Raw genomic sequence first — 12779 nt, forward strand, 5'->3', positions numbered from 1 at the left:
GAAGCAATGATGCAGATGAATCCAGAGATTAAAATGAGCATCCTGCTTGGATCCCTAATCAAGACCAAAAAGGGTTAGAAAGAGACACAAGAAAACACCCAGATATCACTTTAAAAAACCTGTTGTCGTTGGCTTTGTATCTGAAATGCTTTGATAGGCCATTTTAGTTGGCTATGAGCAGAGAATAGCTCTCTTGTACTTGGTATGTCTTAAGACAACAGACAATGGCGTGTTTAAACAGTGTTCTTTAAAAAAAAGGGACATGCAGGTTTTATTGGGACATGCTGTAATATTTGAATGTAAGAAAAACCAGCAACCCCCCCGCTGTTTAAAGACTAAGTAGTCCTGCGTAACTACTATCAACCTTAATTTTGATTCTGACCTACAGCAACAACAAACAACACACTTTGGTCATGACTTCACTTCATGACTCCAAGCAATTCAAGTCCGGGCATATTTTTTTTCCAATAAATCTTTATTTTTCAGTTTTAAATAGCCGAAAACAAAAAGTAAACACAAGTGAATAAAACAATATGGTGATCATTCACACAGCTACATGTGCATATCAGTTATGGTTCCTGTAAAAGCATAAACCAACTCTGAAGACCACCTAAAAGAGGAAAGTAGTTGCTTGTCTTAATTGTTTTGTTCATTATCCTGAGAAATTCAGTATGAAGTCCCAATTTCAGTAAATGAAACAATCAATATTGCTGATGCAAAAAACACACACAGGACACCCATGCACTCTAAAAATTATATCAAAACCCGTCCACTCGCCGCTGACACAAAGAACTGAAATGAAAAATAAAACATGGCGGCCTTATTCTTTCACTTCCAGGGACTTCCAGGGCTGAAACACTTTGATAATCCTGACTGATACTGCAACAACACCTTTTGACAGACACTTTTCCTACAGAAGCTTTTTTTGCCAGTAAAATCTAATAATCTCATCACATAAATCATTCTCAAGCAAAGATTGCAGGCATAATGTCTAAAAATAACAAAGCTTGTGAGAGAGCAAACAAAGACAAGAATACAACAAACGCTCATAAAATGTTTTGGGCTTTTTTCTTTTTCTTTTTTTTTTTTTTAAGTTTACACTGTTTTAGGTCTGTGGCTCCGTCAGGCCTCTCAGAGAGCAAACCTGAGGGAGAGATACAATTCTGATCAGTAATTAGTTCTGCCCCCCCCCCCCCCCCCCCAACCCCAACCCTGAAAACTTGGTCATCCTACAAGACTCTTAAATCTCAGCTACTTCAAATAACATAATCCCACACTCAAAATGACAGAGAAACACATCCAACAGTAACCAGAAGAAACACAGCAAAGATTTCAATTTCATGTTACCAAAAATCACATGAGGATTTGACCCACTCACTCAGCTCGCCAGACGGTCCCTCCAGACACAAAGTTGCCTGGGATCTCCATCATCGCAAGTCTTTCTTATCATCAAGCATATAAATGGATCATGATGTAAGTCCACAAGTAAAACGGACAAAAAGCTTCCAATGATGTTCTGGCATGCACAAGAACTTTGAAAACATTGTCCCGTGACATCCCGTTCAGTCGAAGTGAGACAGACTGTGAAACTTGGAAAAATCTTATTCAAACGTATTTGCAGTAGACTGTTCAACAAAAACAAGCTGCTTGAAGTCCTCAATCTTCTGTCAGCCAGTCACTGAGACCGACGACTGGTGAGCAACACCCAGTTACAATTAGGGAAAGAAAGATATGCAAGAGAGGCTGAGCAAAGTTTGGAAGTGTTTGCACCAAATGTTGCTATTGTTGACAGTGGTATTAACCCCACAATACCATAGACTATACAGGGCCTGAACAACTCAACAGGATTAAGTGATGGAAGGTATTCTCTCAAAGTAAGGTTTTAGGTGATAAAGAAAACGATTTGCAAAATTGAAGAAACTGGTGATTTTGTGCTGGTGCAAATCTTACCAGGTCTGACCGTTCCACAATGGTGCATTCATTTTCACCTCCAAAAAGGATCTAGAGGCTCAGGAAAAAAAACAAACAGCTCTTTTCATTGGTTTAGGAGTGGGAAGCTTCAAATCTTTCTTGGTGGTCGACCAAGAATTTCTGGCCTCCCAGACAGAAATAGCAGGTAGCACACGTCAGCGAGATCGGGTTGTCCTGTCAAAAAGCACGTCACGACTCCTCGTTTCCTGAGTCATCCTCATCGTAGCAGCAGTCGCCGTCGCCGTCCTCCACATCGTCGTCGTCATAGTAATAGTCGTAGAAGAGGTCGGAGCCTTCGTCGGGGGCCGGGGCGCGCGTACGCACGCAGTACTCGGCCAGTGTGGTGGGCACCTTCACTCCGTCGCGCTCAGCTTCCGCCTTGGTGGCCAATACCTGTTTCCTGTGGGAGAGAGATTTAAAAAAGAACACATCATGAGTCGAGACTGACTCTTGAAAAAGAGGTTCTTCTACGCTTGTTAGAAAAGTTTTGGATAGGGACAATATCGAAGTGCGACCGTTTACCTGATGATCTCTACGTACTCCCGGTCCTTGCCCTTACTGTCCCTCCATTTGCGGTACATGACAGAGGCATCCACATTAGCAGGAGAGAAGGTGTTTGGTTCATTCAGCAGCGAGATCACACTAAGCAAAATGGTCCTGGAAGCAAAAGCAAAGGTAAGTGGCAAGTGTTAACCCTAACATACTCCATAAATACGTGGTGTGGCCAGTTTAAACAGGATATAAACCTGTTATTATTTAATAAACAAATGAGGAATATTTAATCTACCCTCTCTCTCTCATATCAGTTTTCTTACATTCTGCATTTTACGGGTGCTAAATGGAGCTATGTGAATCAGGGCTGTAACTAAGGATTCATTTCCTTTTCAATTTATCCGGCGATTATTTGGTCAACATTTAGTTTATTTTATTTATTGGTTATTTATTAATTAATAAAAATAAATTGTGAAAAGTGACTGTCAAAATTGCCCTGGCCCCCGAACTCGCCCATTTAAATGTTTTGTTCTGCCCAACCAACAGTCCAAAGCTTACAACCATAAAAGACCAAGAAAACCAGCACATATTCCCAGTTGAGAAGAACCAGAACCATCCATGGCCTATACAGTCCAATACAATCCAGTACAACAGCTCTCCCACATATTCCACCTTTGCAAAGCTTATAATGGCCAGTTAAAACTTTCAGAGAAGTGTTAATTTAAGTGTTAAGTGTTTATACCTGAGGTTGTAGTTAGTTGTGGTGGTGTACTGGACTGTGCAGGATTCCAGTGTAATGCAGTGTAAGTGCAATGCAAATGACAATTTTTCCACAACAGACATTTTGACTTGTAAAAGCAGAAAAAGCACAGGTGATATTAATGACATAAATTAAAAATGCATAATAGCAGAGCCCTGCATCTCTAACCTGGACCACCTACACGGCACGCAGCCAGTAGTTATATCTGTGCAATTAATCCTAGGCAAGTCAACAAGACATCATTATTGCCTGTGTGCTTCATTCACATAAATACTATTAAAATTTAACCAATTTAATTCCCACGTTTGTACACTTATTCATAAAAAACAACAACAACAGCAAAACAAAGCCTTGGTCACTTTGGTCATATAGCAATGTAAACGTATCCTATTGTTTATGTATGCTTGATATAAGAATCCAACATAATCTCATTTTGTTTGTGACTGAATATTAAGTGGGTTCAGTACACGTGCCGCTTTTATTTTTTAGAAGTGATGGAGGGTTTCCTAATGTATTGGCCCTTAACAAATTATTGCTTAATACATTATTTGGAAGAACTTGATACAAATCCAATAAAGCACTTGTGAAATATTTCACTTTTTACACTGAACTGTCACGCCCACACAATTATTGCACAACAAACCCACATACAAAAGGGAGCTGCCTGATGACAGCACCGGACAAAAACAGATCAAATTACGCATGTGGGTCTGAATACCCAGATATGAATTCAGTATTCTTTTTTTTTGGGACTTCTGAAGGAGACTCCACTGAGGACAGATGTCATGTTCTCAGTGTGAGACAGGTCTCGAAGGGACTGAGAGAAGACAAAGACAGCAGGTGCCCAGAAAGGAGACACACATACGCGGAGAGATAATGAGGGAGATGCTAACCGGACATTCTGGGTGGGATTCCATCTCTCTGAAGGCAGCTCTCCACTCTGCGGGTCGTCCACCGGAGGGTGCAGTATGGAAATACACACATCTCCATTCTAAAAACAGAGGGAATCAACTCCTTTCAATGTGACATCCACCATATAACCAATTTGAATTAAATTAAATATAGTGATAAAGGTTACAAAGGCATATATTTAATATTATAAAATAGAGTCACGGTATGATACTTTACCTCATAGATGTTTGGATGCCACATCTTAGTGAGGAATCGGAAGGCAGGTGGGGAGTATGGGTAGTCAATAGGGAACTTGATGCGAGCCTGGGGATACAAAACAGGTCTTTACCATGGTTTTTACATGCGTCTGTGCTCTGTATTACTACAATAAGACTTTTACTGATTTCATATGGTGCGGTCATGCCAGTAGTGCAGTAAACTATGTTTCACATCTTGATTATGTTTTTTAAGAAAACATGCATGGTTTCTACATTCTCAAAAAAAAACTTAACAGCTTTAGTGACCCTGAAAGCTTTACAAGTATCTCATTTAATGTGTTCACACAATATCACTGTACGGTATGGCAACCAGATCGGTAAATTCAGAAGCAAGCTGGCAACTTAGGATTGTCAATGGCCATCAAATTAATCACAGGACAATAGAGCCAGGTGGGGGCTCTGTCTGTGCATATCACAGAGAAAGCTACACATCTAAACTCTTGTAGGTAGGATGGATTTTGTTACAAATAACATTTAAAAAGCAATTTATCCCAAGGGCAACTGGCTTGCTCAATTCTTATAGTGTATGTTTTCTTTTTTTCTTTTTTATCAGTTGAAGAATTCATACCGTCAGTGCCGTTATGCGTGTTTGAATGAACTGCCAGATACATTTTTTTTCACCTTTGTGGACAATAAAGTTGTTATCTATTCTTACCTTAAAATACCCCCCCTCATAATGAGTGTTTGGCGGTCCGAAAATGGCCACTTCCCAGTTGTACATATCAGCCTCGTCCACCAGCGTTATTTTGAATCCCTCGACAGGCTGCTCCTGAAGGCTCTTCATTTCCAACATGAGTGCTTTCTGTGAACTGGCTACATGAGATGAGTCGTGTTGCGCCATACTGAACTAGGTTAGCTCTCAAGATTAACGTTATCTGCAGTCGACAGCTGATGGTTTTGTTTACACGAACACGGCTAGCCTAAGTAGCCAAACAACTTACTGACACTGAAAAAAAACAACTTGTGTGTTTTCGATGTTCGGAGACAATGAAACAGGCCAAACCAGCCAGGCTGCGCACAAACCAAACAAAGGTTGCGACGATTCGTTCCCAAGTCAGATTAATTATTTACCAACGTCAACACTCAGACATGGGTGAATTGGACAAATCATTGTCGGTGACCGGCGCCTTCAGCTTTAGTAGATTTACCTGGCAGGGCGGCCACGGATATAAGCCGTAACCTAAATCTACTGATAGCTGCTGGCTAATGTAAGCTAGCTAACAAGCTCTACCTTAGCGACCAGCAGAAGACGAGTTTACCGTGGAGCGAATAGTTTATAACTTCCTGCGAGAGCCAGGTTAGAAAATAAAACACAACTATTAATCTAAAATTCTAGCAAACTAAAACTCTAACGGTAATAACCAGAAATGTAGTTGATATCGCCCTAACAGAAGACTGGGTAAAGAAGAATGTTGCTTAAAGGAGTCCCCTCTCCCCTCTACACAGGCAATAGCGCCTTGTGCAGTCTGGGATTTGTAGTCCAGTGTTCATCTGTAAACATTACTTTTAACCCTGAAAGCAACCAAGACGCCACACAATGACATAACAAAATACTTGGTTGTAATTACGAAAAAATAATCTTTGGAAGTTGGTTGAGTTGTGAACGTGACTTTTTGAAATATTCATTCACGAGTAAATTTAGACAACTACATTTGCCAGTAGCGTGACGTCATGAAAACACGAACGTTGTTTGTGTTTCTGAAAAGCAGCCCTGACCTACTTTCGCTCTCAAATTATTTTAACACAATAACACATGTCTGCCATGTTAATTTGATTTACGGTGTTCAGTGTTCTATAAAAACTGCAGTTAAGCAAAAGATAGGTATTTGTACGTTATTTCCCCAAGTTTTACTGGTGACGTTTACAATATACGCCATTTTGTAGAAAGCCCCTTTAAGATGGCTTTCTGCCGCCTGAGTAATTAATTTTTCAAACCAGGCAATTTAACGCATTGCTTTCAATTATCAATATCAACTTTATTTTTATAGCACACTTAAACCAAGGTGCTTTGATAAGGGTGTTTTAGGGTCGTGAATGTTTATTAACTTAATTACATGTTTTACAAATAAAGAGACATTTTATACTATGATTTTTCTTTTTTTTTTCTCACTCTCTCTTTGCTTTATTGAATCTTGAATTAATCTCTTACAAAGATCTTTAGCCAAAACAAAATGCGTAAAACGACAGAATAATAGAACAGGACACAAGTATAAACAAAGGGGTATCATGTAAACAACAAAGGCATTAAAGACAAATATCTAAATCTTTACATATTTCAACTGTTTTGATTGCTTTACGATTCGTATTTTATATTGTGATTTTTTTTACATGGGGCATAGACAGGTATACATAACAGTATACAAATATATAATACAGAAATAATAAAAGCTTAAACTTTGCCAGGGGTAAGTTAGCCTATATTATATAAAGACAAAGGACCACAGCCGTTTTGTTGTTGGATTAAAAAAATAAATTGACATAATGCACAACCTCATGGAGAAAAAGTACAAAGTTAGGTTTTTTTACTGCTGAAGTTTTATTTATTTTTACTATGAGAACAGCGAACCGTTTTCTTTATTACGTCTTATTTACGCGACTGAGCGCACTTCGGACCCCGCCTTCACGGAAAAGTTCGTGATGGATTCGAAATCACGACGACGGTCCCGCTCCAGGTCCAGAAGTCGCAGCCGGGATCGGCGGAACAGGTCTAGAGTGAGCAGGTCTCGGTCTCCGGAGGAAAGGAGTGGCCGCAGTCGGTCCGCGGACACGAAAAGAACCGCGCGTGGACGGGGACGGTCGAGCAGCAGGGACTCCAGCGATGGCTCTCCTGGCCCACGTCGGCCTCAACACAGAGACCGTTCAGGTTCTAGCAGCGGTTCGGAGAGCGACAGGCGGCGAGCACCACACCGTCCTAGGACCAGGTCCCGGGGTCGAACATCAAGGTACCGTTAACTTTATTTGCTGTGTGGTGCTCACTGGTTAAACGTTTTACGGCTCGGTTCAATCTGTTAAAACAGCAGTGGTGGTTAACGTTACCTCACGGGACGGTGAAATAAGTAGTGCCCGTGTTAAACTGTGAGCTTAATTGTGCGCAAGACAGTTAAAATGAGTCCATGTGTCCCATTGAAGTCTTACTTTAAGAACTGTGTGAATTAACATGCACATAATCATACATCCACAACTCTTTTAATATATTCCAGACTGTGGTATCATAAAACTAAAGGTTGCTCACAGCATTTTTGTCTACAAGGTTTTCCACAGCAGTAGTGTTGGGAAGCCAGTAATCTGAGTGAGTAAGGAGAAGGGCATCATTAGTGTTCTTGCTGAAGATTAAAGAACAAATGTATTCCCCTTAGTCTCCAATACATGGTTGGCCACCTAAGAGCAAAAATGTACTGAATAATTTTTTCTGTCTCAGTTCTGATTCAGATGATCCCAAAGAGAGGGGGGAGGAGAAAAGAAATGGAGAACCGGGGTGGAACGAGAGAGAGGAGAAGGGGAAGGTCCCAGCACAGCCCAGACTCCCGTGATGGAAGCAGCGACAGAGAAAGGAGAAGGAGGAGAAGTCCTGACAGGGGGAGTCTAGTCAGAGACAGCCACAGGAGGGAGCGAGACAGAGAGAGGTGGAAGAGCAACAGCAAAGACAGGGAAAGAGTAGGGGACGGAGACAAGAGCCACGAGCGAAGGAAGAGGAGTGAAGAAAGGGAGCAGGGGAGGAGCGTGAAAAGCAGAGAGAGGGCCGAGGGAGACCGAGGGAGGCAGCGCTCCAGTTCACCTGAATCGTCTGATAGCTCGGGGTCTGAGCGTGGGGGCCGTGCAGTCAAAGAAAAGGAGGAGAAGAAAAAACAGAAGGATGTGATGAAAGCTCTGGAGACACCAGAGGAGAAGAGGGCCAGGAGACTGGCAAAGAAGGAAGCAAAGGAGAAGAAAAGGAGAGAAAAGATGGGCTGGAGTGAAGAGTACATGGGATACACCAACGCAGACAATCCCTTCGGTGACAACAACTTATTAGGAACATTCAAATGGCAGAAGGTGAGTTGGAGAGCAGCTTAACAGCTTCTAATGAGTTTTTTAATTATAAACTGTATTCAGTTTACAGTCCCAGAATTTTTGAAAGTTTACTGTCATAACCTGGCTTTGAATATTGTAACACAACCAAGATTCTTGTTTTTTTTCCTCCTGTGTTTTTTCAGGCGTTGGATAAGAAAGGCATCGGCCATCTTGGTGAAAAAGACCTTAAAGAAAGGAACAAACGTATTCAGGAGGAGAACCGCAGAGAGCTGCAGAAGGTATAAACTGTCGGATAGTTGTTTTTTTTCTTTCTTTGTTGCCTTAAAATGTTACAGAGTTATGAGTAATAGCCCTTCGATTAATCACGCTAACTTTGTGGATAAAGGTAAAGCAGCTGCGTCTGGAGAGGGAGCGAGAAAAGGCCATGAGAGAGACGGAGCTGGAGATGCTGCAAAGGGAGAAGGAGGCAGAGCATTTCAAGACCTGGGCTGAACAGGAAGACAACTTCCATCTGCATCAGGCCAAACTAAGGTGAGTCTATTAACAGTTACTGTATATCCCTGTGCATCAGGCTCCTGCAACTGCTTCTTAAACCCCACTGTCTCACAATATTGTTGTCCAGGTCAAAGATTAGAATCCGCGACGGTCGTGCAAAGCCTATTGACCTTTTGGCAAAGTACATCAGTGCAGAAGATGACGATCTTGCTGTGGAGATGCATGAGCCTTACACCTTTCTCAATGGGCTAACAGTCACCGACATGGATGACCTGCTGGAGGATATCAAGGTGTGTGGTTATGTTATTAAGCTTAGAATGGCTCTCGTCGCACAAGATTGCTTTTACAAGGGAGATGTTAAGTACAAGTGCACCATCTTTAAACATTGCAGCCTCTTTTAAAGTAAAAAATCCAGTAAATAGAAACCTCAACCTACTACACGTCCATGTTGAAATGAACAAACTCGAGATAACATTTTGACCACCTGCTGAAGTTGCATTGTTTGGTAATAAGACCTCACAGTCTAAACGGCGGCTGCAACTAATGGTTATTTTCATAGTGGATTAATCTGTCAATTATTTTCTCGATTAATCCAGTTGTTTGGTCTACAGTAAATGGTGGAAAATGTGAATCAGTGTTTCCCAATGCCAAAGTTTTTGTCCACAACCCAAATATTCAGTTTAATGTCATAGGAGGAAAGAAAACAGAAAATATTTTCACATTTAAGAAGCTGGAATGAAAGAATTTAAACGCCTTTTACGCAAACCGATTGATTATTAAAATAGTTGCCGAACCATTTAATAGTCGACAGATAATCGATTAATCAAACAATTGTTGCAGCTCTAGTCTAGCTGAGATTTAAAAGAATGTTTGTGTTAAAGACGTATGTGGAATTTTTACAATTCAATTATAGCATCTTTCAAATTATTGTGATGGTACAAGTTCTTATTTGTAGAAATATTTGACAGTCTCATCTCATCAGAATCTCTGTTTCAACAAATTCAGTGTCTTTTTCTTTCAACCACCACTGAGGAGGTGCCAAATCCCAAAATATTCAAAAAAAATAGTTGTCGAGCAGTTAAGATGTCACGCTCTGACTGATTTTGGTTAAATCTGACATATTCATTTAGACATGAAATCTGAGTATAAAACAGGCCACAATATGCAGACATAACATTAATATTGAATCATCACAGTGTAAACTGATTTAGAAATATAATATTTCATGCAGAGTGACCCTGAACTTAACTATGGTAAAAGTTCCATCACACCTCTTATACTTAAAATGAACAGAACCCCATCTGTATACGGCTTACTGTATGAGTGTTGTGCTGGTAGGTGTACATGGAGTTGGAGCAAGGGAAGAATGTGGACTTCTGGAGAGACATGACGACAATCACTGAAGACGAGATCAGCAAACTGAGAAAACTGGAGGCCTCTGGAAGAGGACCGGGTACGTCATTATTTCCATTAAATGCTAACTGTATGTGCAACGTGATGCTGTGCTCAGCCCGCTTTTTAGTCCCTTTAAGTTCATTGCCATCTTTTAAAATTCTCAGGTGATCGTCGTGACGGCATCAACACAGCCGTGAGCACTGATGTACAGACGGTGTTCAAAGGAAAGACATACAGCCAGTTGCAGGCGCTGCACCTGAACATTGAGACGAAGATTCGGGCCGGAGGATCCAATCTTGATATCGGATACTGGGAGAGCCTGCTGCAGCAAGTCCGAGTCTACATGGCCAGAGCAAGGTATGAATGTGGGAGCCGTGATTGTGTTTTAAAGTGCCTGATTACCTCGGTGTGTCATAAACCTAAATCTGCAGCTAGATGTTTCACAGATGGCTCGTGATTTATCTGGATAGACGGTGGAAAGGTGTGTGTAAAGTCTAAAATTTTATGTTCTAGGCTAAGGGAGCGACACCAGGATGTTCTGCGTCAGAAACTGTTCAAGCTTAAACAGGAACAAGGAGTGGAAAGCGAGCCTTTGTTCCCCATCATCAAAGAGGAGCTGAGGAGCGACGAGGAGGAGTAAGTTAACTCGAAACAACACACAACCTGAAGTAGTGGCTCATGTCGGTTTCTGTTCATATTTTCAGTCACCTGGGGTTCAAATTTAATTTCTGTTTCTTTTCAGGATGTGTATTATAGCCTCAGAAAAATCTAAAATACTTACGATGCATTGTCGTGTCAAAGTTCTAACCCCAATGTTTTTGTAACATCAGCGAGAGAGCAGGGGAACCAACAGTAACAGAGGAGCCTGGCCAGGCGTCATCCTCCTCCACACGAAATAAGAACAGAGAAGCAGAAGAGGAGGCAGGTCCGTCAACATCCACAGCAAGAAACAAAGACGAGGACGGAGGAGAAAACAGCGATAAGAAGGACGAAGAGGAGAAGGGCGAGGTGGTAGAGACTGTGTTGACGGAGGAGGACCTCATCCAGCAGAGCCAGGCGGAGTACGACTCCGGCCGCTACAGTCCCTCGCTGCTCAGCTCCTCCGAGCTGCCGCTGGACTCGCACACGATCACGCCGGAAGAGGACACACACAGGCTGCAGTTGGCACGCAGACAGCTGCAAGTCACGGGTATGAGATTAACACACAGAGAGCTTCTAAATCAGTGCATTCTTGATAATACATAACCACAAAATATTTCATTTTCAGCAGTGAAAATGTGGATAAAACCAATCTTAAGATGTCAAAACACTGATAAATACATATACGATGCATATTTCTCCCCCCAAGACACTCACTAATGCTTCTTTGACTTCTCGATCAGGTGACGCCAACGAGAGCGCCGAGGACGCAATTTGTACGTCGTGCCAGAGAAGGCATGGGCAACGATGAGGCTCAGTTCAGCGTGGAGTTTCCCGTCACGGGGAAGATGTACCTGTGGGCAGACAAATACCGTCCCAGGAAACCCCGCTTCTTCAACAGGGTCCACACGGGCTTCGAGTGGAACAAATACAACCAGACGCATTACGACTTCGACAACCCTCCGCCCAAGATCGTCCAGGGTTACAAGTTCAACATCTTCTACCCGGACCTGATAGACAAGCGCTCCACTCCGCAGTACTTCCTTGAGCCCAGTCCCGACAACAAGGACTTTGGGATTTTAAGGTTCCACGCGGGCCCGCCCTACGAGGACATTGCCTTTAAGATCGTGAACAGGGAGTGGGAGTACTCTCACAGACACGGCTTCCGTTGTCAGTTTGCCAACGGGATCTTCCAGCTGTGGTTCCACTTCAAGAGGTACCGCTACAGGAGATAGAGGCCACATACCAGATGGACCAAGACCCCAGTCAGTGGGTTTCAACCATGCGTGGTATATTATATAGGCTGTACAGTCAATGTGCTTTGTTGTTGTCTGTAACTGCTGTCACAACAAAAAGCAGTTTGTTAAAGCCACAAATCACTCTACTATTTGTCTGAAGAAGTAAATTGTAATGTAATGTCTAAAAATTACACATTAAAGATTTTCCCCCGCCTTTTTACTCTTTGCAAGCGGTTGATGGTTTTTTGTTGTGAATTTAAAGCCTGGTAGGCTATATATTCTAAAAGGATTTTTTTAGTAGATTTGCTGAAATCTCTTTACAGCAATCAGTAGATAAAATGCTTGACACAAAACTGAAAACAATCGGGCATCTGTGGCAGGACTGTAATAAGCATGGCCAATCTGGCTGGAATACCTGCGCTGCTCCTGCACATGAAGTGGCTTTGACTAGAGGCCTAAAAAGAGGGGGTGGGATTTGTTGGGTTGGACACTTTCAAAATCTCTTTTGCTAGTTCCTCAAATGAGGTCTTCCCTAGCTTTAAATAAGAGACAAATATACATCTATAATAGTTAAAACACTGAACATCTCAAACTTCAGAAAAGAGTCGT

The 12779-nt window shown here is 41.9% G+C and overlaps 2 protein-coding genes across 2 annotated transcripts; one reads left to right on the top strand and one right to left on the bottom strand.

Annotated features, from left to right (window-relative positions):
• Window positions 1-454: 454 nt before the first annotated feature.
• Window positions 455-5808, bottom strand: LOC119902936 (ubiquitin-conjugating enzyme E2 R1-like). The gene is made up of 5 exons (XM_038719340.1): window positions 5048-5808; window positions 4352-4438; window positions 4117-4214; window positions 2494-2628; window positions 455-2371 (listed from the first exon to the last, which is right to left on the bottom strand). The coding sequence occupies exons 1-5, from the start codon at window positions 5231-5233 to the stop codon at window positions 2161-2163; spliced, it is 717 nt and encodes a 238-aa protein (XP_038575268.1). The 5' UTR covers window positions 5234-5808; the 3' UTR covers window positions 455-2160.
• An 823-nt stretch (window positions 5809-6631) lies between these two features.
• cactin lies at window positions 6632-12395 on the top strand. The gene is given in 12 exon segments (XM_038719331.1): window positions 6632-7334; window positions 7811-7837; window positions 7839-8424; window positions 8586-8681; window positions 8789-8934; window positions 9026-9188; window positions 10237-10351; window positions 10458-10650; window positions 10807-10929; window positions 11124-11482; window positions 11676-11704; window positions 11706-12395. Coding segments are annotated over 12 exon segments (2604 nt in total). The 5' UTR covers window positions 6632-7029; the 3' UTR covers window positions 12168-12395.
• The last annotated feature ends 384 nt before the right edge of the window (window positions 12396-12779 follow it).

This window comes from Micropterus salmoides, unplaced genomic scaffold (assembly GCF_014851395.1).
Source record: "Micropterus salmoides isolate LMB-PRFRI ecotype aquatic unplaced genomic scaffold, ASM1485139v1 Ms_hic_scaffold_14, whole genome shotgun sequence".
NCBI classification, from domain to species: domain Eukaryota; kingdom Metazoa; phylum Chordata; class Actinopteri; order Centrarchiformes; family Centrarchidae; genus Micropterus; species Micropterus salmoides.